General features: G+C 34.3%; 1 protein-coding gene across 2 annotated transcripts in view; it reads right to left on the reverse strand.

Moving 5' to 3' along the window:
• Positions 1-26359, reverse strand: part of FAT4 (FAT atypical cadherin 4) — a 176030-nt gene that overhangs the window by 63154 nt on the left and 86517 nt on the right. For both annotated transcript variants that reach the window (XM_039252970.1, XM_039252969.1), the window contains exons 3-6: positions 20704-20965; positions 18813-19163; positions 10974-11896; positions 9741-9915 (exon numbers count right to left, since the gene is read on the reverse strand). In XM_039252970.1, coding sequence (XP_039108901.1) covers positions 9741-9915; positions 10974-11896; positions 18813-19163; positions 20704-20965 — 1711 coding nt within the window. The remainder of the gene's footprint in view (positions 1-9740; positions 9916-10973; positions 11897-18812; positions 19164-20703; positions 20966-26359) is intronic.

Here is a 26359-nt window from a genome sequence, read left to right on the forward strand (position 1 = left end):
CTATACAAAACATATCACAGTAGACAAGCTAATATGTAGAAGCAGTGAGTAATGGTTAAGAAATGTTCTCCCTGATCAGGTTTACCAGTTTGAAATCGCATTTTCACTGAGAAACAGCTTCATGGTAAGTCAAGTTGCTTATCTTCTCGAATGCTCAGTTTTTTTTTTTTTTTCTTTTAGTTCATAAAGTTGGAATAATAGTGTCTAATTTACAGGGCTGTTATGAGATTAATTGAGATGATATAGTATAAAATCTGGCACATACAGGCCCTCAGAATGCACAGAATGGAAAGTTTGTGACTTTCCATGTTCATGTGTATCTACCCCAATATCTTCCCTAAGATGTAAACTTTTATATCTATCTCTTTGACATCTCCAATGGATATCTCGTATCTAAAATATACTATATCCAAAAAATAGCTCTTGATAATTTATCCTAAAATTCTTCTATCTCCCTCTCTCCAAATTTCTAAGCCAAATATTCTAGGACTCCTGTTTGATTCATCTCTTTTCCCAACTTTCCATACCTCGTATTCAATCATCAAGCCCCACTAGCTCTACCTTCAAAATGGATAAGATATTTAGCTTGTTGCCACCTCTACATGGTCACCTTATGCCAATACTATTATCTCCTTCAGGGATTGCTGTCATGGTCTTGTAACCACCATATCTATTTCTGCTCTCATTCATCACCACTGCCACAAAGCCAGGTCTCTTTTCCACGAAACCAGATCTTTCCAAAGACTTTTGTCATTCCCTGCCCAAAGCCCTAACAAGGCTTCACATCTTTCTTAGAACAAAGTTAAAATTCTTTATCCTGCCCTAAAACATTTGTGTCATCTAGTTTCTGCTTACTTTATACTCCAAGACTTCTTTTCACCCTTGTCCCCAGCCTTGCAGCATTTCTTGCAGTTCTTTGGGTGTGGTCAACTTGATCCCTGTCTCAGGGATGTTTCAACTGCCAGCAACACTGTTTCCCTAGACCTTCACATTTCACTCTCCTGACTATACTATCAAAAATAGTAACTCTAGTTCCTCACTCTTGTGCCACTCAACCTGCTTTATTTAACTTCATAGCGTCTCATATCACTCCCGAGCTATGTATTATATTTTGTTTATTGCCTGTCCTTGAGGACAGAAACTTGTACTTTTTACCACTGTATCTCTAATACCTAGAAGAACTGGAAGAGACTGCTCCACAAATATTTTCTGACAAAACAATATCAAGATGGCTGTTGCACATTAATATAACCTATAGAAACAGAAGAGTCTCATTAACTGTAATCAGTATTCACTTATAAAGTCTATTAAATTAGCTTCATGGGGGCGTCTGGGTGGCTCAGTCAGTTAAGCGTTCAACTTTGATTCAGGTTATTATCTCACGGTTCGTGGGTTCAAGCCCCGTGGGTTCAAGCCCCATGTCAGGCTCTGTGCTGACAGTTCAGAGCCTGGATCCAGTTTTGGATTCTGTGGATTCTGTGTCTCTCTGTCTCTCTGCCCTTCTCCTATTTGTTCTCTCTCTCACAAAATTAAATAAATATAAAAAATTAGCTTCATGGTTTGATTTTAATAAATGCAAATGACAACTGGCAGGGATAATTGGTAATATTATCATCGTCTACCTGGAAATTCTAATGAACTTTTTTGTATCTTCTCCTACTTGGCAATTTAACATGAACAATGGCTAAATTTAAGCCTATTTTCTAAAGATCAATATTGAAATTACCGATTCTAGTTAATTTGCCTTCACTTAAAAATATTTTGAACATTATTCAATGTATTTGGAAAAAAATAACAGTAAAATGTCTTATTCATTAAGGTATAAGGAACAGCATACAAGAAGAAAAGCTTTCTTAAAATAGCACTTTTGGAAATTTGTGTTATTCAGAGAGTCAGCAGATCCTGATTCATAAATACAGTATACATGAACAAGAATTCGGTTGAAAGGCAGAAATCCTTGATATTGTTCTTGACTCTGTCACTCTCATTCTTCAAGTGCTGGCAAACTACTACTTATTCCAGGTCTCAACTTTCTTATCTCAGATATAAAGAAAATAGACTGGCTCATCTCCCTCCAAGAAGTCCTCTGGCTATAAAATTATCATTTTAAGTCAAATGTCTCTAATTTGGAAGTTTTTCCATTTATAGTTCTCTTTCAAAATCCTTCCTTATTACACACTGAAATATAAATAACACCCCCTATTGTCATATCAACTTGTTTTACTGTTTTTTTCACACACTAATTCAGTTCCCTGAAAGAGTGGTGGCAGATGACTCACAGATTATAAATTTTCTGGTCAAGGCAAAAAAAAATCTTTAATTAAATATATATATTTATACATTTATATATAACCTGGAAAAATTACTTGTATAAATGTATATCTATTGGAGTGGTTTATCTCAGCATCAAAATTTTCATGACAAAAGACAAAACAAGTGAATCTCTTCATATTGCATTTATATGAAAACTCAAAGGCCCTTGTTATTAAGCTGTGCGAAGTTAAATATCATACATGTGACATATTTTTGTAGCTAAAAGGGTGCCGGGTATTTGAGATATATAGAAGGCTCACACTTTGTTGCTTTGGGAAGAACTAAAGAATGCTTAAAGAATTGCCAAATGGTAACACTTCAAATGCATAGTTTCTTCTTATGAAGATTTTGAATTGGTGAATTAAATTAAGAAAAGGTAGGGGGCATAGCACAGAGTAGAGCAAGGCCTACCTAGAAACATCTAAAAGATAACAGAATTGAATAAAATCCAGAAGGTTCAGGGGAAAGTCATGAGAACATTGCTCAAACAGTACTTTAAGTATTTGAAACTGAATTAAAGCCATAAAATGCTTCAATGGGTCCTTACATATGACTGCAATTTATCACATCACACTAAACACTCCAGAGCCTTAAACACTTGTGCTGTTTTTCAAAGGAGAGGTCAATTTGAATGACCACAACCAATGTAGCAAAAACTTCTGGAATTTCAGCCATGAGTTTAAAAAGATTGGCACTTTTCCTTTTGGTAGGACCTTTGAAAAATCTGCAAGTGATAAACATACAACAATAAACTAAAAGCATGGTAAATAAATATGAAATAACAGTTCCATATTAAAATAACACGATGATGATGATTGATTATCATGACTTTTTACTCATTAAGTAAGTTTATCATTCAACAAATGCTTATAAGCACCTGTTATGCCACAGGTTCCATTCTGGGTGTTTCTTGCAATTCTTTTTTTTAAGTTTATTCATTTATTTTGAGAGAGACAGAGACAGCACAAGTGGAGGAGGAGCAGAGAGGGAGACAGAGAATCCCAAGCAGGCTCTGTGCAAACAGCTTGGGGCTCAAACTCATGAACTGTGAAATCATGACCTTAGCCAAAAACAAGAGTCAGATTTTTAACCTACTGAGCCACCCAAGCACCCCTCTGGCAATTCATTTTTGAACAAGACTTAGGAAATTTACATTCCATATACTCATGTATTACTTTAGGCATAGAATTTCAGATAATTAGTGTTAAGACAAAACCACAACAAGGCAAAGTGATAGAAAGTGACACTGGAGAAAGGGGATTACATTAGACTGGTGGTCAGGTAAGTCCTTTCTGAGAAGTTGACATCTCACCTAAATATAATGACAAAATGGCTAAAACATGAATGTGTCTGGCCTTAAAAAAAAAAAAAAAAAGCCATCTACAGGGTAGAATACTCCAGACAGAGAGAAGTACTGACTGGTGCACGGAAGCAAAGGCAGAAGGCTGGAATTTTTAAAGGCCAAATTAACTGGCTCACACGATTTGCAATAAAAGTGACGGCAATTAATCTACAGAAGCAAGCCACCTGATGGGTGACATTACTGATTTTTGTGTGGCAAATATTTTCACACCTGCTGATTTCAACCCATTGACATGATGACACTGAATGCAGAGCTGGAAGATGACAGTGGTTGAGTCTGCCCAGTCCAGGAGGGCAGGTGCCTGATAAAAGATGGCAGTGGGTGGAAAAGGGATCGGATTAGAGAGGTGGACAGAGGCCAGGTCATTAAATGCCATGTGTCAGTGGTGAGAAGTTCAGGCTTTATTGTCAGAAACCACTGAAGGGTTTGTAAGTAAGCGATGGGGCATAATGATCTAATTTATAGTTTCAAAGTTCATGAGCTTCTTGAAGAATGTACTTTCGGGAGAAAAGTTAGGCAGTTAGGGAGCTATTATGTTAACCCTGGCTTAGACCAAGGTGCTGGTAGTGGAAATGAAGAAAAGTGGATAAATTCAGGATATTTTTTGGTATCTTTTTAAGGCAGAGTCTACTAGTCAATGTAGTTGTTGAATGTGGGGATGCAGAGAAAGAGGAATGAGGAAGGATAACAGCAATTGGGATATTGTGGACAAACACCAATTTATGGAGAGTAGGAAGGCAGTTAGAGTCAAAAATTTATCTGGGCTTACTGAACTTGAGATGTCCAGCAAACAGATTGACTAATATTAATGCCTAAAAGTAAATCATTCTCATATTTATTTCTGCCAATAAGTTTTCATGTAGAAATTAGTATACTCATTTTATCAGTACAAACATGAGGATAACTTACCCAAAGTTATGTAGCTAGGAAATGACAGAGGTGAGATTTAAACTTCAGTTTAACTACAAAGCTATGTATTTACCTTAGGGTATACTTCCATTTTGAAAATTATTTTTCTAAATTAATTTTTTAAGTGATTGCTTTGGGCTTCCTGATAATTCACTGCAACTTACAACATTAAAGTCATATCATTTTATTTACTGAACATATAAGAAAATGGTAAGGAAGACTCTTATAAGGAAGGCTACTGGAAAGAGAATGCCAAACCGTGTGAAGGGCATTAACTGCTTTACAGGCAACTCCCCTCTTAAAAGGAACTACATAGTGATGGGTTCTCTGTAGTACCTGCATTAACTGTGCCAGGCTGAAGCTTTAGCCTCCTAGGAGTTTGTACTTGGTATGAATTATTTCTATTTCCAGAAAAAAAATAACAGTGAGCAATATAGAATGAAGGGGGTTATTTATATTTTTAATTATAGTTAAACAAAATATTATTCCTAGTTGAGTTATACTTTCAACCCATTAAATTATCATTTAATAACAAGCGTATAGGAAAAAAATGAGGTAGAATTATCATAATCTGTTCTGGTTTTGTTATTTAGTGATGTAACATTCAGCTCCACATACACATGATAGTGTGGTTGTAGCTCACTTTATGCAGTAGACAGGAGTAAGTAGTTAGAGAGTTTCCAGACGTGTTACTTTATAGCCATACAGTCAGTAAATAAAAACATAATGAGAGTGCAATACTAATATTTTCTCCCCAAAAATATTCAAAGAATTAAAGGTTTGTGGATAAAAAACAAAAACAGAACAAAACAAAAAACACAGCTGTTTCAATTATTGCCATATTGCCAAAGTTGACCTATATCTGGGCTGCCATCAGGTAAGAATTTTTAAAAAGCAAAGGAAAAATAATTTGTGAGCTGGAACAAAAAAGTCAAACTTTTTTTCTTGTTTAGACTACTTTGATATTTCCTAGTCCTTAGAACATGGCATATTTGAGAATAACCTGGCATCTGGGATCTAAAGGCTGTCATACTTTTCTGAGTTTTCTCATGTCACCTACCAATTTGACTTTTAAATCAAAGAAGTGAATCTGTATTTTAAATCCTGTGTCAGAAACTTCATTGTCGGAATACAAGATTAAACGGCAGACTCTGAAGCCTGATATCTCAAACTCATATTATCTCACAAAAGTGGTTTGTGATACCCCAAGTATGCAAACGAATGGAATATAAAATCATTGTCACATATGAGTTTTAATGACTTTAAAGTAATTTAGTCCAACTTCCCACACAATTTCTGATTGTTTTCTACATGATCCATTTTAAGTGATCTCTGTCTACCTAACTAAATACATTTCCTCCAGGAGCCCCAGACGCAGCAGTTTATATCAAGGCAACTCAAAAAGCATTTTCATGAAAATTTGTGATTTGGGACAAAGTTTAATAAATTCTCTAATTTTCAGGACTGCTAAAATATTGAATCTCAATCATGTCTCGCATCGTGCTCCCCAACACCATATTTAAGTCACTAAATGACAAAATTCCAAATACCTTAATTTTACCGATAATCTGAATTTCTGTAATTTATTAATGCTCCTATCTCAATATGGAGCAGAATCCAAACACACTTGGTCTTTCCATTTCTCACTTAATGGCAATAATCCTTCATAGAAATTAGAGTTATACTTCTATTATGTGTCCTGATATTAAGAATTCTAGATCCCTAATTCGCCTCAGGCTCAAGGCTAATGGCATCAGGAACTCACAGTTTGACTTGCTGGAATCAGGACTTGTTTCTTGCACAGTTTGCACATTTAGACCAATGTTTTATTGACTCTTCTCCTTGTGAAAGTTCCTCCTAACAGGCTCATTCACCCGTGTCTATCAGAGGAAAACACTTTTAGCTTTATCATTTCAAGGATTTTGTTTTCTCCCCCATATGAAGTATCCTTTTCATGTTGTCATTTTGATGGAGAAATAGCACTACAAGTAGTGGTTAAGTTTGGTGGTCAGCCCACAAAATCTTCTTTAACTATAATATGGCTGAACTATAGTTTTAAAAATCTGTGGTCTTCTTGAATGGTGAACATTTACTATATAATACATTCTTTGGAAGTTTGAAAAGAAATATCAGCTACAAATAAAAAAAATTCTAAAGTAGCAAAGTATAAAATGAAACTTAATGTGAACTTCAATTTTTAAAAAATGTTTTTGAAACCAATACATCTAAATATCCTTTAACAAGAATCCTTATGTAGTGAGGGACAGGGCAAATATCTCTAAGAATTTTAAAGTATTTAAAGTGTATGAACTTCAATTCTTATTAAAATCATTATATGTACTATGTGATAGGTATATTTAGCAACTTAACACAGGTTGTACCAATTAAACCTTATAATAAACTACTTTATAGTTATTATTATCCCCATTTTACCAAAGAAGATACTGACATTGAGAGAGATAACACACCTTGCCTGAATCACAAAGAAATTATGTCAGAACCAGGATTCATATTGAAACAGATGTAAAACAAAGGGTTTTTATCATTATATTATATAGATTATTACTGGGCTTGCTTTGCAAATAAAATAATTTTGTAAATCAATATTATTTTTTTCAAATTTGACTTTGCCTACACGCAAAAAATTCAGTATACTCTGAACTTGAAAGGAAGCTATGGTAAGATCTGAATCATACTCAGCCACATAGCTGTGTAATCCTGAGCAAATTATTTAATCACTCTGCGTTTGGGTTTATTGTAAGTAAAATCAAAATAACACGCAAGGTTTTGAGATGATAAAGAAAAGTAACGTGGAGAAATGGGTTAATGTCTGTAAAACCTGGTATACTGCGTGACACAGATGGCCATATATATATATATATGAACAATTTCCTTTCTCTTCACAATATCTCCCTTCCCTTGACTACATAGATCTACACAAATAATTTAAATTCTCAGACTTACATGGTTGAAAACAGGCACTCTCGTCTACATGGCAACATTCTTCTCTGCCATGATTTTTGACTTGGAATGTTCCAAAGTACAAATCCTCTGATGGATAACTTGTGGGCTGTGCCTGCCCTTCCCAGATCACCCTGTGCTGGACCCCTAAACCATGCAATCAAATCTTGCTTTCCCCTCGGGGATAACATCCATGTGACACACCCTCTGTGCGCGACTTTTATAGTGACTGGTTCTTTAGGCAACTAGATTTCTGATCCTGGTTTCTCCTCCTCCACTTCACTTTCACAAAGGCTATGTTCTCACACATGCCTAGCTTTGACTACACATTTCCAGTACTAACCGGAGAAGGAATCTAAGACTGGAGTGTTTTAGTAATAAAACCTTGGTTGTAAATATCTGACTATCAGTGTCTACTCAGTTTTATTCTCTCTTCTACCCAGGCGACTCTTGAAATACTGGATTGATATGAGCAATGTGGTAGTGACTGTATTTTTACATAGGAATGCTTACCCTTTGTACCTACTGACCATGAAGCACATTACTGACTACACACATAATAAAACGTTTTAGAGGAACTTGGTTTAAACTTTCCATGGTTACCACACCATATTCTGTTCATCATTCCTCAGGGTTTTATAGTTTGCATAAAATGTAACACGGTCATTCACACCTATTTTCAAAAATGCAGAGAGTATGGTTTTCTACATAGTCTCAGATAATGACAGTCCCAAAAGTAAATGCCAACAATATAAGAGCTTCCTGAATTAATAATCAGTGGCACTATCATCTGAATACTGACTATAAATCTATCATTAATTGTAATCTCAAAATCTTCTGCTCTTTTATGAGAAGTGGTGACATGAAACAATATATTGTATACTCCAAAATTGATCATATATCACAAAAATTATTAATGTTATATTCATCCAAAACATTTCATCAACAGTAAAACCAGCACATTTGTAAACTCAAAATTGTTCTTCTATATCAGTGTCCATACATCTACATAAATATATATCATATTCATGAAAATATAATTGTATTATATTTGTGTAATAAAATACACATATATTTGTATAATATAATACACAATTGTATGTGTGTGTATATACCTATATAGAGAGAGATAGATATAGATATAATTTTAATCATTTGAGGCTCCAATAAATGTGCCTTGGTGTGTGTATTAAATATACATATAACATATGTATTTTTTAAGGAGTGTGTGTGTATGCATGTATAATTTTGGTCCTTTGAGGTTCCAACAAATGTGCTTTGGCTTAAAAAACAATTTCAACAAGATTTTAGAAACTATGTCAACATCATTAATTTTTTAATACTTAAATAATAAGTTGTGTGACTATTTTTCTAAATGAATGTTACATAGGATGTTTCATGATTCATTAATACCTCTGGAATTCAAGGATCAATTTATTCATTCAATGGTTTATTCAACAAATATTTAAGCAATACATACTTTCTTAAAGACATAACATTTCTTTGACAAATTTTTAATTATTTCAATTTTGAATTAGAAGTTTCAGTATTTATAGAGCAATATATGCAAAACAAAATGGTGATAATTAGTAATATTATTTTTAACAGATTGTATTTTTTACTACCTGCTATACAACTTTACATAATTACCGCTTCCAGACACTAAATGTCAACATATATTGATTTCCATTATTTCTATGGTAGTCCATTACATTGCTAACTCAGTGAGGATGCTGGGTTCTTTTGATCTCTTTTTGGAGCTCTGTGGGGCCTCATCATATGCCTTTTATGGCTACTTACAAACTTGGAGGACTAATCAAGTAGAACTCTGGACCTACTCTATTATCACTATGACCAATTAGAACCATTGGATGTTTTAAAGCTTAGAATACTTGAAATGCCACATGGCCCAAGTGGTAAAGTATCAAGTTATCCTCAAAAGAGAAGGCTTAGTGGGCAGGGAAACATTTGGTCTTACAGGAATACAGCCCTGTTTGTACTGTACTCAAACCTTTAACACTTAGATATTTATACACGAATTTCACAAAGTGATAAATGTGCTATATATTATATAGATACAATTGGAGTGCCAAGAATTAATAAATTCTTCAATAAATGTTTAATTTCATGGTAGACAAATATACTTTATTTATTTATATTATATAGAAATTCTTCACAACCAGACAAGGCTTACCTGAATCTGTAGCTGTGATCATCAAGACAAAGTGCTCCTTTGTTTCGCGGTCCAAACTCTGTGTTACTTGAAGTTCTCCACTAGCTGAGAGAGTAAAAGCATTGTCTTCATTACCACCAAATAGAACATATGAGAGTTTGCTATTAGGACCTTGATCATCATCTCTTGCCACCACCTGAGGGAGAGAATAATACATGCCAGGAGCGTGAGTAAATCTAACACAATGTCCACCACAAGATACAATGTATCATTAAAATAGTGAGGTAAGAGAGCCTGGGTAGTCTGTTAAGAGTCTGAATCTTGACTGTGGCTCAGGTCATGATCTCACAGCAGTGGGAGTGAGCCCTTCATTGGGTTCCCCACTGACAACTTGAAGCCTGCTTGAGATTCTCCCTTTCCATCTCTTTGTCCCGTCCCTGTTCACACTCTCCCTTTCAAAATAAATAAATAAACTTAAATAACATGAGATAGAGTCATATGTACCAATATTAAAAGGTTCCCGAGACACATTTTAAAGTTTCAAGTAAAAAATACAAATGGTACAGAGTGGTGTGTATTATTTGTGTAAAACTATGTATAAAATAAACTTATAGTATTTTTGGAAGGCTTCACAAAAATTTTAAAAGCAGTTCCATCCAGGTAAAGAGAGAAGTGAGTACAATTTTTGTAACAAACTTTTCAAACTTTCTCACTATGTTTAGATATTACTGTTAGAGTGAAACAATTCAAAATACACAAATACATAAATGTGTGCAATGTGAGTATCCACAAAAGAACATAATTGTAATGTGATATTTTAATCTATGAGGAAATCAATAAGTTCCTGGGTATAATTTTCATGAACCTTTCCTTTTCAAGATTTCCTATATCTGCAGGTAAGCATTTAGGGAGACAATGAGGAAGTGGATGGGTGAAGCATGAACACTGTAGGAGATGGTTGTCTTTTGTATATTTATTTAAAATATTTTTATAATTTGTATTTATTTTTGAGACAGAAACAGGAAACAGGCAGGGGAGGGGCAGAGAGAGAAGGAGACACAGAACCCGACTGAGTAGGCTCTGAGGTGTCAGCACAGAGCCCTGTGTGGGGCTCGAACCCACAAACCGCAAAATCATGATGTAAGCTGAAGTCAGATGCTCAACAGACTGAGCCACTCAGGCATCCCAAGGGTTAACTTTTACATTAAATGTTTTATAGTGAACATAATATTTATTTGATTTAAATATACTGACCTGAAGAATTGTCCTGGGCAGTGTCCCTAAATTCTCAGGGACATTTACAGAATATGGAGATAGCTCAAACATGGGAACAAAATCATTAATATCCAGTAGAGCAATGCTGACAGTGGAGGTGTCAGTTCTGGGGTTACTGCCCCTGTCTGTTGCCTGAACAGTTAATGAGTAAGTAGGAGTTTTTTCTCTATCCAAAGGCTTAGCTACAGTAATGGCACCTGTGACAGAGTCGATGCGAAATTCCTGATTGGCATTACCATCAATGATGCCATAGCGAACCTGTCCATTTATACCTTCATCTCCATCTGCTGCATATACTTGTATTATATCTGTTCCAGTAAGTGTGTTCTCATTAATCTCCACTTTATACAAGGCCTGCATGAAAACAGGGTTGTTGTCATTGATATCAAGTACCATAACTACAACTTCTGTAGATGAAGAGAGAGCTGGTTGACCTTTGTCTGTAGCCACCACTGTTAGCGTGTAATTAGAGACCTCTTCTCTATCCAGTTCTCCAGTGAGCCTCACTTCACCATCAATGGTCCCAATACTGAACTTGTTTCCCAAAGGGTTCAGCAGGGTGTACTCAATATAGCTGTTTGGGCCACTGTCTGGGTCAGTTGCTTGAGCTTTGAAAACAATAGTATCAATAGGTGTGTTTTCTGGGATGTAGGTCAACTTAGGGGAAAGAAATGTTGGTGGGTTATCATTGACATCCAACAAAATAATGGAGACGTGAGCAGTGCTTGTGAATCTGGAGGCTGGAAGCTGAGGCAGGTCATGCACTTGAACAACCAGGTTGTAGAAGGACTGACTTTCCCGGTCCAAACTTTTAAGGACTTTCAGGACACCATGCTTGTCCACTGTAAACTGACCAAGGCTATCACCTGAAGCAATGCTATAAGCCAACTGGGAGTTGATGCCTGAAATGGAAGGGAAAACGTTAAATTTTCTGGAAAGTGTACTGATTACAGGCCAAGTTGTACCAAACACTCTGACATAAAACTTTGCATATTTGATGTATGATGCCCCAAACAGAACTTTTGGATGATTTAGCCACAGTTCATTTTTTTGTAAGTAATGCATACACATAATTCCTTGCCTGTTAACTTTTGATCTGAAAAGACGTTTACAATCTGGTGAACAAATGATCTATATAACGTCTGCTATTTATTACAACGTTGAAATGTTAAATTACAAAAATAGAAAGGAGAAAAATATTCAGAGAGCGGATATTTTTCTCTACATTTCCTTATTTCTATCACATGGTTTCTGAGGGCTGAACATTAACAGTGCCACAGTCTATGCTATTAGCCAAACATTTAGAACTTCAGTAATTTATTGAGGTTGACACCAATTTTCAGAGAAGGGTAATAAAATTTTCTGATGTATGGCATTAGTCGTGTTTTAAGTCTACTTTTACATTCCCTGTCAGAACCAATAAATACTTTTTAATTCTTATTAAGCATCTGGCTAATGGCCTTTGTGAAAATAATTCTCTCTCAGATTTTATTATGTACATTTAATGTGTTTTAAAAGTATTCTTTGACGGAAATGTTAGCAGTAAAGTTACACATTAAAGGCTGCAAAAGTAAATGTTCACTCTATATTATTGGGCTATACTTAGATACTATTTTATCTATTTTCCTTACAACATGTGTCACTTTTTAATTATAAAAAATAATATACAATTTCTTATTTCAGAAAATGATTGCAGGGAATATTCTAACAAAAATTATGTGGATTGGCCAATTGTTGTTACTAAATAATTTAAAAGTAAATAATAGAGAAGCAGTGAAAACAAAAATAGAAATCGGATCTCATACTCCAGAGTCATGTTTTCTTCACTTGCACATAATGCTGTGCACATTTTTATCTTATCGTAAAGATGTTGGGGGCACTGTAAGATATTAAAAGTATTGCTAAGAAACATATTGTGCATCTAAATAATTCATTGTTTTTAAAAAATTTTTAATGTTTTATTTATATCTGAAAGAGAAAGACAGCGTGAGCAGGGGAGGGTCGGAGAGAGAGGGAGATACAGAATTTGAAACAGGCTCCAGACTCTGAGCTGGCTGTCAGCACAGAGCCCAACATGGGGCTCGAACCCAAGAACTGAGAGATCATGACCTGAGCTGAAGTCAGACACCCAACCAACTGAGCCACCCAGGCGCCCCTAGATAATTCATTCTTAACAAAGATTTTATACTCTCGGATTTAATGCTAGGGAAAATCTGTTGAGTTACATTAATTGCTGACAAATAGCTCCTATATTTCTGAAGTTAATTTAAACTATTTAGGCATCAGGGGTGCCTGGCTGACTCAGTCACTAGAGCATGTGACTCTTAATCTCAGGGCTGTAAATTCAAGCCCCATGTTGGGTTAGAGATTACTTAAAAAAAAAAAAAAAAACTATTCACATGTCAAAAATGATATCTAGTCTGTGCCAAGAGTCTTCTAGAGTAATTTGATCACTCTTTTTTCTTTTTTTTTTTCTTGGAAAATACTCTTTCTTAGAAGTCTATGACTACTTGAGTTAGCTTTTACCTTTTTTTGAAACTTGTCATATGCCTTACAAAGACAAGTTTTAGTTGAGTAATAGGATTTTCTTTTCTACCAGTTAAGGATTGCCTGATCTTTTAAAAAATGCTAGAATTACTATTTCCTTGTGATTTTATGGCCTCTATCTAATGTCCTTTGTCTATATGTTGCTACAGAGAAGAGATATATATGAAGATAACTTTCAGACACTGACTTATTCATAAAAATCTCCAGGATAAAAAAGGATTGAATAGATCTTTGAAAAGGTAGAGTTGTGGCTTTTAATCTTTACAATTTGTTTATTTATTTTAAAAATAATTTTATATTTTATTTATTTCTGAGAGAGAGAGAGACAGAGAAAGAGAGACAGCATGAGCAGGGGAGGGTCAGACAGAGAGGGAGATACAGAATCCGCAACAGGATCTAGGCTCTGAGCTAGCTGTCAGCACAAAGCCCAATGCGGGGCTCTAACCCACTAACTGTGAGATCATGACCTGAGCTTAAGTCGGAGGCTTAACCGACTGAACCACCCAGGTACCCCATAATCTTTACAGTTTATTGAAAACTATTTAGAAATGAACAACCAGTGTAAAGTTAAGAATAACTAGGACTCTGAAGATCACGAAAAATATGAATAAATAAAGCTAATGGAGGCCAAAGGTCAATTTACCCGCAGGAGATAAAGAGAATTTTAAGATCTGGATTGAACAAGGTCAACAGCCTACTTCAACCTTTGACTTAAAATTCCACAGGAATGGAGGAAGAAAAAGTTCCATCAATTGATAGAAAAAAATTTCCGTCTATTTATAGACGGAGATTATATATATATATTAATATATAATTTCTTAATTCAGAAAATATATATATCCCTAGAAAGACATTTAATTTAAAAGATTTTATTATATATTTTTAATATATGTTGAAGTCCTTTTTTACATAGGAAATTTTCTGCACTTATATCTAAATCCATCAGTAAATATTGAGCTCCTATTCTTTAAGACACGAATTCAGACACAATTATTACTGAGGAAAAGTTATGAAAACATCTGGATAAAATAATACCAAGCAGATATATAAAATTTAGCTCTTTGAAAGCATATAAAATCTTTCATGCCCAAGATCAAAAGAAATTAGAAAAACTGACAAAATTACACATGGCTACAAAGTGATGGCCTAGCATTTCTACATAAATCAATTGGAATGCAAGCAATTAAATCAAAGATCTGAACACTCCGGTCCATCATATTTGCTACTTCCTTGAGGAAACAACTACATTTCAGAGGCGAAAAGAGAACATGATACCAAAACTTTACAGCCTCCTTGTAAACAGCAGACCAGCCTCTTTTTTTAAGGGAAAAACTATGGCAAGGTAGGTGGGTGGGGCAAGTAATAAGTATTAAACTTTACCAAGAATTACGGAAAAAGGAAAATTTGATTTTAATATTCAAGTTCTTAATGACAAATGTTGATATTAGAACATAACACTAAAAGGAACTCATAATAACAATCATCAGAAAATAAACATAAAAATACAACAATTTTTGCACAAAGTACTGCACCAGCATCTAAGACATAGGTCTCATCTCAGGAAGTTCGTGACCCTTACTGTTGCAACCACAGGCCACAAAAGCCACCTGTATTTACTTTACTGTAAAGAAAAGGACTTTTCATTTCTGACAGTTCTCAATGACTTTGGGCATGTGCTTGACAGCTAGAAAATAAATGTGGATAGAGAGAAACTCAAAATTCTCCCTAACGATTTGTAGTTTCTTAAAAAACCGAGAGCTCAGACCACTGTCTCTTTCTGTTCTTTGCATCAAATACTCAAATCACAAACAGTATATACATTATTTTAAAATTCTGTAATTTAACCATAAGCAATGGGACTTAGTTTAGTGGGATTTTATGGCCCACCGAGTCTTGAAACTTAAAACTGTTCATATTTCTAACCATTTATGTTCAATGTTCTGAAAGTGGTTTAGTCACATGATTCTTTCTGGCAGTTTTATTGTGTATGTGTGGTTGTACTGAGGTTAGTTTCTTTTTTTTTTTTTTTTTTTAATTTCAGTCTCAAGAATTATTTGGTTCCAGGAAATATAGCACATAACATAGGCATATAGTTCTTTTATAAAATGTGTATATTTATTCACAGTCCCTAAACATGATCTAATTATGTTACAATAAACTACCATTTGTCAACTTATCATACAGCTGTAATGCACAGAACTGTTTTAAACAGCATTCAGCTTTATGAAGCAGTTCCGACAAGGTCATCAAGTCACTGGAATATGAAGCTTCTTTCATTTGAATGCCTGCAATTGTACCAAGCATATACAGGTGGACTTATTCAGCAATAACAACCATTGCTCTATTCTCAAAACAGACTATGACTCCCAATATTTTTAAGAGATATGAATTTATTTCTAAAATAACATAATAACTATCAAAGCCAGTATATTTCCATTAAGTTCAGTTTATACTATTTTGCCTCAATATAATACTTTTTAAACTATACATAAGGAAGCCTTGAAATTAATACATATACTATGTGTCTTGTGTAAATAGTAAAATACTTGACCTATTTTTATTAAATGATTTCATAACCTAAAATTTGGGGTTAAACTCTGGTAGAATCTAGATATAGATAACAGAAAATATTAACTTTATTTTTATATAAAGTTTCCTCAGACGACAATATTCTCCTGTCAGGAATCTTTTGATCACATATTTAGATAAATTTGTTATTGGGGTGCCTGGGTGGCTTAGTCGGTTAAGCGTCCGACTTTCACTTGGGTCATGATCTCGCGGTTCGTGGGATCGAGCCCCGCGAAGGGCTCTGTGCTGACTGCCAGCTCAGAGCCTGGAGCCTGTTTCAGTCTGTGGCTCCCTCTCTCTCTGACCCTCCCCTGCTCATGCTGTCTCTCTCTCTCTCTCCTAGAAATAAATAAAACATTAAAAATTTTGTTATTTTTTATTTTATTTTATTTTATTTTATTTTATAGGTTTATTTATTTTGGGGAAAGAGAGAAAGAGAAAGAGAGAACAAGTGGAGAAGAGGCAAAGAGAGAGTTTATTTATTTATTTTGGGGAGAGAGAGAGAATCCCAAGAAAGCTCCACACTCAGCCCCACGCAGGCTTGACTCATGAACAGCAAGATCATAACCTGAGCCAAAGTCAGATGCTTAACTGAGTCACCCAGGTATCCCAGATTTGTTGTTTTTTTAAAAAATGTCTAAATTTCACTGCTTGTGAAATACTTTGAGAACTATTTAGTGTGACTGAGTTGGTAATTTTAAACAAACAAGGTTGCCCTGGTTCAGTCTTATCATTATCCTTGATTTTCAGAAAGAATAGCAACCGTGTCCTATATTTTAGGTCAAAGTACAGGAAATTACAATGATAAAAGTATTCAAAACTAAAACAATGGAAAAATGTAGCTTGAAACTTTTAGTCAACACAATTAAAGGAAAAGAAATGCATGAGAAATAAGTTGAAGTCAATGGTTAATATATCTCTGTGCATACATGTATATGGAATATTCCAACAGGCTTTTACAAAGAAGGTTTCTTATTTGCTATTGTTCAGTTCTCTATATTTGAAGATATGAGAATAAAAAAAGTTTAATCCAGAGAAACACACAGTCCTATGAAGCAACAGTCACTCTCTAGTGCATAATAAATAAATCACAAAGAAAATAGCAAAAAATTCTTCACTACAGAAAAGTCAGGACCAATCACAAGGACAAATAAGATATTCACATGCAGGGAGCAGGTAAACTAATGAAAGTTATAATAGAGAAATCAACTTCCAAACTTGGGATAAAGCTCAGTTGTATATAAATGCCTAATAAGAGCCAATCACAGAGGTGGGCTGATGTGAAATAGAGTGAGCAAAGTTCTTTTGCTGACTAGTTATTAATTATGTCACAAATGTCATTTATTAAGCAATAGTAGTAGTCCTAGAGTTACAGATACTTCTGTTTTAGATATATACCTGTGACCAATATTAACTGCACTTGAACATAAAAGGGGAAAACTTCAAAATGCACTTAATGAACTCTGAAGAAAGTATTTCCAATTTTGTGAATGGAAATGTATTTAAAACACTGTGTTTTTTGCCTGTCATATCTTCTCAGTGGCACTTCTAGACAATTCTGAAAGGAAACTAAGTATAGAGGAGAATGTTGAGATACAATGGTATTCCGAAATTACATTAATCATCCATGTCAGTAAGAACCAGGAAATTCTAAATTAAGATTGATATGCCTATGCCTTTAGGCATATCCTCAGGCTCAAGACCTATTTCCTCTTTAAAGTTCTGTGCCTTGTTTTCTCAAGCATAGGACAGCTAACTCATCCAATAAAAGGGGAAACAAGGAATTAACTTTCCAAACAGGTCAAAGACTGAAAATACACACAATGTTATCTCTAGCACTATATTATATAACACGTGCATATACAAAACAGGTTTTAGAAGAAAGGCCAGGAGAGTTCTATTTTAAAAAAAAGTTTGCCAAATGATTTTGCAATAAATAAAATCAGACACAAGTAAAGCCTAGAATTAAGGAAAAATCTCATCTTGATTATATAGTATAAGTTAAAGAGATCTGGAATCACCTTTTGAGTCAAAGTATGAAAGCTTGCTAAAATATTATTTGAAGTTTTCTATTGGAAATATACAATTAATTATGCATTCTTATGTATTTTTTTAAGATATTGGTTTTCCTTCTGCTTCCAAATTTTATCCTTTTTGTGTTAAAGTAATAAATGTAGACAAATATTTCTACTAATCTGACAGAAACCTAGTAAAAAGCTGCTTTACAACTTCAACATTATTAAGCTGCAATACTGTAAAAAAGGAAGGTGAAGATTTTTTAATGTTTATTTATTTTTGAGAGAGAGACAGTGTGAGCAGGGGAGGGTAAGAGAGAGAAGGAGACAGAATCTGAAGCAGGGTCCAGACTTCAAGCTGTCAGCACAGAGCCCAACCTGGGGTTCGAACTCATGAACTGCAAGATCACGATCTGAGCCGAAGCAGGACGCTTAACTCACAGAGCCACCCAAGTGCCCCAGAAGACAAAGTTTTTGAAATGATAACAATGGATGCTTTGTAACCGTTATAAGAATTTAACTGATAAAGTACTCAAATTTTTAATCCTCTATAATTAAATCATAAATCATCCCTCTTTGGACCTGTATTCAAAACAGCAATTTTGTGACAGCTGAACACAGTAAATAAATATAATATAAATGAGGACATTTTTAGTAAAATTATAAGTGTATAAAATAAGGTACATACCATCATCTGCGTCAGTAACATTAAACACAAGAACAGTAGATCCTAGAGGTAGATTCTCCATTAAAGATGTGCTATATGAATTTAAGCTGAAAATAGGTGGGTTATCATTTACATCTAGTACATTAAAATAAACTCTAATGGTAGTAAATTGTCCCCCACCATCTTCAGCTCGAACAGTGAGGATATAATATTGCTGTGCTTCATAATCTAATACTCGAGTCAAATTAAAGACTCCAGTAACTGGATTCAGGAAAAATATGCCATCTTCATCATCTTCATTCACAATATATGTAATTTCTCCATTCACACCAGAGTCATCATCTGTAGCTAAAATAGCTGCTACCAATGAACCTATCAAAAAATAAATTAATTAGACTAAAATCAATGAGATAAGGTATTACTACTACACTATATGCAGACACCAACAAATTTTATTTATACAGTAAAACATTTTAACTAGAGAATCACTATGAAAATACAGTAAACACAATATTCTGCAGATTTCTCCATTAACACTGATGCCAACCTTCCCAAATATTAATAAAATGTATAACATATTAAATTCTCAGGAAATTTTATGTTGCAGTGTAAATGTTCTGGAGAAATACTACTACTTCTGACATTATTTTTATGCTTGGCACTACCAATTCATGAACATATTGGTGACTGCAATGACTTCTACTGGGGCCCATTGATAGTATTAGGAAGTGAGGGGTCCCAAGCAATAATTCAGACGTATGCTCAGGGGACATCATTTGATAGCTCATGTGGTCATTGCTGGAATTAAGGCAGAAATAAACGTGATGATAATTTCATGAAAGATGTGCACAACTCCTGTTGGGGAGGAAAGGGGAAACTGCAGTGAGAAGCAGTCTATAAATATTTAATTTCCTTGTCAAGTGAGTTTCCGTAACATATGCCTTATTACGCAGAATCATTCCAAATGTAATTCAGAATAAAATTTCAATTTTAGATGAGAATTTCCAATAATGGAAATGAAGCATACACACACTGAAAATATGGATATTTAGTACTCAAACTCAACAATCACAACATAATATGTTCAAAGAGGCAAGGCGACAATTCAGTATTGAGATTCCACTAACACTTATTGAGTACATGTGATTTCCCAAGCCCCGTGTTAGCATACTATGATTTATTCTCTAAATTAACCTTTGCGATAATTCTAACAGGAATTATTATATCCCATTTTACAGAACTCAAAATTAAAGCTAAAAGAAATGAACTAACTTGCTCTGGGCCACACAGGTTTTAAATGTTAGAGCCAGTATTCACAGGTTTTCATGTGCTTTTCTTTGTGCGTTGTACACGTAGCACTATAACCATGTCAGACACTTTTATAGCATCCATTTACTTTAATTTTTGCAACCAAGTAAAATATGTAAAATTAAAGATGCAGTCCTGTCCTGAGAATGTGTTTCTGGAGTACATTAATTCAGAATGGATGCAGAAGTAGCAAAGAACAACATATTGTATGATCAGCATCTTAGAAGTCAGCATTTGAAAATAATATTACACATAAAATGTTTAAGTGGGCTGTAAAATATCACAGAGTAGAAGGTGGAAAAGTAATATCAAAACAGTCATTACCAGAAAATTAACTACTCATCAAAAATACTTTCAGAAACAGAAATATTTGTAATTAGTAACCAGATGAATTGTTAACCTCATTTACTCTCCAAAGTCTAGTAATTCTCGGGAACTATATCAAAGAATGTTAATTAAAAGACTAAAATATCTAGCACATACATTTTTATGCCTAGCAGTATACGATAAAAACTAGTTACTTAATTAAGAGCAGTCAATACGCAGCCCATAACTGTAGTCAAAAGTGACCTTGGCAAAATACACTTAAGGATGTGCCACCTACCTGGGGTTGTGTCTTCTGGGATGTCAAAAGAGTACACAGGCCTGGAGAACTTGGGTGTGTGATCATTCACATCACTGACAGTGATATTAATTCTCATATCTGAGGACTGAAGGCCATCATCTGCCCGAACCAGCAAGGAATATTTGGAACGGCGTTCCCTGTCCAACCGCTTGGTTGCTATCAGATCTCCAGATTCAGGGTCAATGTGGAAACTGTCATCAGCTCCACTAATGATAGTGTATGTGACCAGAGCATTCGCACCCTAAGAAAAAGACCCATATCTGAAAGTGTTAGAAGTAGAGCGGTAAGAGCATTATTCCTTATGTTGAATATATATTTGACAAAGTAAAGTTCCGGGCTTTCCTTTATAAGATATTAAAAGATTTCAAAAGATAACAAGCCAAAGTAGTGGATTACATAGTGTTTTGCCACCTACCCATTAAGAAGCTCAGAAAATCTCAGCCATCAGTATAAGATACATATTTTTTAACTCATAAAATTTACACATAGAAAAGAATCAAGTTGTTGCTACAGAAAATACAAATGAGACTACTACTACTAACCGCATTGCTAAAGGCTTGCTCTTTGCCAGGCACTGTGACAGCTCTGTGTATGCATTATCTCACTTCAATTCACAACTCCACGAGGTGCCATTTCACAAATGAAGACAGTGGATTCTGAGATGCTAGGTTACTTACATAGAGTCACACTGCATGAGTTAGCATGGATTTCAAGATCAACTCTATCTGACTCTGAGCTCATGATCATTCTGATTCAGCATGAGAAGGTAATTAAATGCAGCAAGTGCTAAATGATGGTGGCGTTAAATAAGCACTGTAAGAACTAAGAAGAGAGAGGGATTACTTTGAATTGATTTCTTTAGAAAAAATAATGCAGAATGTGTATGGACTGAATTGGGGTTTGTAGAATGGCTTTTTTTTTTTTTTTAAAGCAAAGACTAAGGGAACATTTGAGTTTAAGCGAAAGTGCAGAGGAAAGGAAAATGATGTGTTTGGCTTACTCATTGTTAAACAGTTTGTTAGAGGAAAGAGTTTAAATGAAGAATAGAAGAAGGTCAACCAAATTGTTAGGTTATGGGTATATTTTGGAGTATCTCAATTGCAACACAAATTGGTTTGAATTTTATGGCCAAGAAAACACTAGTCTTGCTTTAATTGGAAGCAATCTTTCAAGGCTCTTGATAATGTGGGAGGGAATAGAGTGGGAAGAGGCCAGAGAAAGGGAAAGAGTAAGGAGAGTTTGGGCTCAAAGACTGGGGCTTCATTTTCTCAAGGCGAAACCTTCTACAGTCTGTACTCTTTGCAGGTACCAAGTTCATGTTCTGTAAAATGAGAGCAGGTGATTTCTTGTGTTCTCTTAGATCTTTGAGCTGTGGCCTCCAAACTTGAACTATAAGCGAGAAATTTGGCAGAGGACTTGAAAAAGTTGAGAAAAGCAGAACATTCATGAAGTGGTCACTAAGTGCTAAACACGGCCCTAAGCACATCACTTGATGCGCACTAAATGAGGTTAAAGGGAAGGTTTCAAGAAAGAGTAGATATTAGAAAAGTCCAAAATAAAGAAATTTAGAAGAATTAAAATTAAGGAATTCATCTGGACTTGATGATGGGGAATACTAACCCCATAGTATTTTAAAATGTATTCTATATATATTATTTTAAAAGGTATTTGATAATGTAATATTTTAAAATATATATTAAATATAAACTTGACAAGACAATGTTGAAATTATAAGCAGTTTGATTTAGATATTTTAACTATATATTATAATAATTATAATATAATTTAATTATAATAATTAAAATACTACATTGAATATTATATACTGCACTGGTTGAGATCTCATGTTTTGGGGGTTGAATCTCTGCTCCACCACTGCCATATAGGGATATTGTGAACATTAAATGAGTTAATACATGTAAAACACCTAGAATGATCCTTCAGAAAGCATATGACACTGATAGCTGTTTTCACTGTTCCTGTTTTTATATAATGGATTAAGTTCATTTGATGACTGAGATACCTGTAAATGAGTACTTTAAATGAAAATACAACTGAGTTGCTATATACTGCAGGGAAAATATGTTTTCTCATTTCCTATAATACATAATTATTAAATTTTGATGCTGAATAGTTAGTGTCAGAATTGTTGACTTCAAAAATTATTTTTTGACTTAAATATACTTACATAAAATAAATATCCTTTTCACAACTATTAAACTCTGGAAATTTATTTATCAAAATATCCAGTCTAAGAACTCCCAAGAAAGATATTGGGAAGACCCGAAATTTAAAATGTGTAGACTAAATAAATGTCTGGCATGGTAGGAGATCATGGCACCCACAGTTTCCATACATCTTTTCCTCCACAGATTAGATGTGTTTTATCCTTCATGGTCAAACACCCAAGGGTATAATTTCTGTAAGTCAAAGGCAAAAACATTCTTTCAAAATATATGTTTAGTGGCATTTGCAGTATTTTTGTACTCCATTCTTGAACCCAATCTTAAAATTTAGTAAAGTGAATGCCTCAAAGCACCTTCTAATTTGGTAATGAAATAGCTGAGTTTAACACAATACCACATGTATCTTGTATATTCAGGTGTACATGGAGTATCTAACATATTTATTATAATTGTATGGATCAATAAAAACATTCAATAAGAATTTTAGACTTCTAAACTGACCACATTCTCTACTATTTATTCTGTATCACTAAGAGTTCCATTATTCTAGTAAAGCAATCCAGGTATGAAAACAGTTATATTCAATTCTGACCTATGACAATGGTAAGTATTTGGAAATTAGGGGAAAGAAAAGAAATAAAAACATATTTAAAGCTATTACACAAATGGTTTGAAACTTAGATATGTCCTGTCTACATAATGACTGTCACAATTAGTACTCCTAAAGTTATGACAATTCTTCTGAACAGAAGCAAACGCATCAAATTTTGTTGATACAACAATCTTTTTATACTCAAAATCAGCTGATGCAGTGAATTAATAGTTCTAGTGAATGTCTGAAAATGTCTGGCCAAGAGTAATGATTTAATTAGGTCTTTTGAAGAGTCAATTTATTTAATATCCAAAATATGCAGTATCAGCAATACCACAAAAACAAATATCGTATTTCAGTTGCAGTGCAGTGGAAATAATGCTGGTTAAAAACATTCTACTCTCATGAGAACCACAGCGACAAAAGCACGTGGAAGGAATTCTAAAAGTAAATAGATATAAATTGCAAATGCATTTCACAACCTTAAGGAGTATTTTCAAATACAAGTATGGTACTCTGAAACAAAGCTTGAGTATCCTGGCCCATTACAAGCATAATAATTCTGTTTATAAAAGGAAATGAGAGACTGACAAAGTCATGTGCTTCTGAAAGATGTGTATCTTGGGCCAACATATGTTTCAAATGATATTTAAATGAAGTTCAACATGTACATGTTGCTTCCTAAAACTGATTCCTTTACCCAGGCATTACTCTCCAGTGCCTTACTAGAGTTTCTCTAACATACAAATACCTAGAAGTTTGATTTAGTCTTTAAAGATTTGTGGATAAATAATAAAGAATGTATCGACACATAGTTTGTTAATATATGTGTATGTACATATATGTATATATATATTTCAAATTCAAGTAAGAGGTAAAAAGCTGAGAGTAAAGTAGAAAATAGAATGAAGGTTTATCTAAAAGCATTAGTATTAATTTATTGCAAGCCACTCAAAAAAAGAAACAGCCAAAGTTTCTGAATGCCAGGGAAAGGTGAGGGGTCCCTTCTGTCTGGTTTAGGGTCAAAGAAATGTTGATTCCTCATGTCATGAGTCGAAACAATCAGTAATCATTTAAAAGCTCCTAAAACTTTTAAGAAAAAAATATATTCAAAATGGAAAGCAACCTCATGAGCTTAATCTTAAAAAGCAGTTTTACAATAATGTCCCCCTTTCTTTTAAAGTTGTCGGTAAGCCTACTTCCTCTCTTCCATCTTCTTCTGCCTTTCCCTCCCCCATCAAGAGATCTGATTACAAAGTACTTGGTGACTTTATGCCTTCAGGCACACCACACTTTGCATGAATTGTCAATTGTCAGCGTCTCTACTTCCCCCTGAATTTCAAACAAATCTCCCTGGTCTATTTCTTCTGTACAGCCTTACACTTTCCTCTCCCTTTAACTGCACACCTGGTCTTACCCCAAATGCACTTTTACATATCTTAGATATCATCATCTTACATAGCAGTAGCTTTTAATACTAGGGTGTCTAAGTGATAACACCTGCATGGTTACTTACATTTTTTTTTTTACTTAAAAAATAAAGTCAACAGAAATAAAACAAAAGTGCATTAAAATAAATTTTGATATAAATACCTAGAGACATAAAGACCTTCCCAGCTTTCCTCAGATCTCATTATAAATATAAACATATCTCAAAAGATAAACTTGAAGGCAAGTATGTGCGCATGCACACAAATGCACAGAAAACCTAGATGGAGAAAAATAAACTAGCAGACGGCACTTTATTTGTAGTAAACCTTATCTGTCATAACTTGAAAAAAATAGAGAGGGCTATAAAATTATAACATCATGAACATAATAGTATTGTTGTCTCTTTCAAATAATCCGTTCTTAAGAGAACAGCAAATCCCATTAGAATATATGTTTATTATTAGCATGATAATTGCATTACTTTTTGAATAAACCACTTGATATAAAGGAAGTTTATGCCATTCCTATAGAAAGAATAACCAATAAGAATCATTACAGTTACAATTATTTAATGTGATTGTCTTAATCAATTGCATGGGTACTTCTGAAAATTTTTTTTATTAATGTTTATTAACTTTTGAGAGAGAGAGAGAGAGAGAGAGAGAAAGGGAGAGAGAGACAGAATCTGAAGCAGGCTCCAGGCTCTGAACTGTCAGCACAGAGCCTGATGCAGGGCTCAACCCTCAAACCATGAGATCATGGCCTGAGCTGAAGTCTGACACTTAACCTACTGAGATACCAGGTGCCTCATGGGTGCTTTTATTTTTTTAATGTTTTTCTTTTTCTTTATTATTTTGTTTGGTTCTTCACATATTTTTTTTTCTCTTTTGATTTTTATTTAAATTCCAGTTAGTTAACACACAGTGTAATATTAGTTTCAGGTGCACAATTCAGTAATTCAACACTTCCCTACATCACTCAGTGCTCATCACAATATGTACACTCCTTAATCCCCATCATCTACTTCACCCATCTTCCCACCTACCTCCCCTCTGGCAACCATCAGTTTGTTCTCTGTAGTTGAGTCTATTTCTTGGTTTTCCTTTCTCTTTTTTCCCCCCATGATCATTTTTTTCCCTTAATTCTACATATAATTGAAATCATATGGTATTTGTCTTTCTCTGACTGACTTATTTTGCTTAGCATAATACCCTCTAGCTCTACCCAGGTCATTCCAAATGGCAAGATTTCATTCTTTTTATGGCTGAGTAATATTTCATTGTGTATTATGTAAACACACACACATGCATGCGCGCGCACACACACACACACACACACACACCTTCTTTGTCCATTCAACAGTTGATGGACATTAGGGGTCTTTCCATAATTTGACTATTGCTGCTATAAACATTGGGGTGCATGT

Source organism: Hyaena hyaena, unplaced genomic scaffold (assembly GCF_003009895.1).
Source record: "Hyaena hyaena isolate Hyena2069 unplaced genomic scaffold, ASM300989v1 scaffold_433, whole genome shotgun sequence".
In the NCBI taxonomy this organism is placed as follows: Eukaryota; Metazoa; Chordata; class Mammalia; order Carnivora; family Hyaenidae; genus Hyaena; species Hyaena hyaena.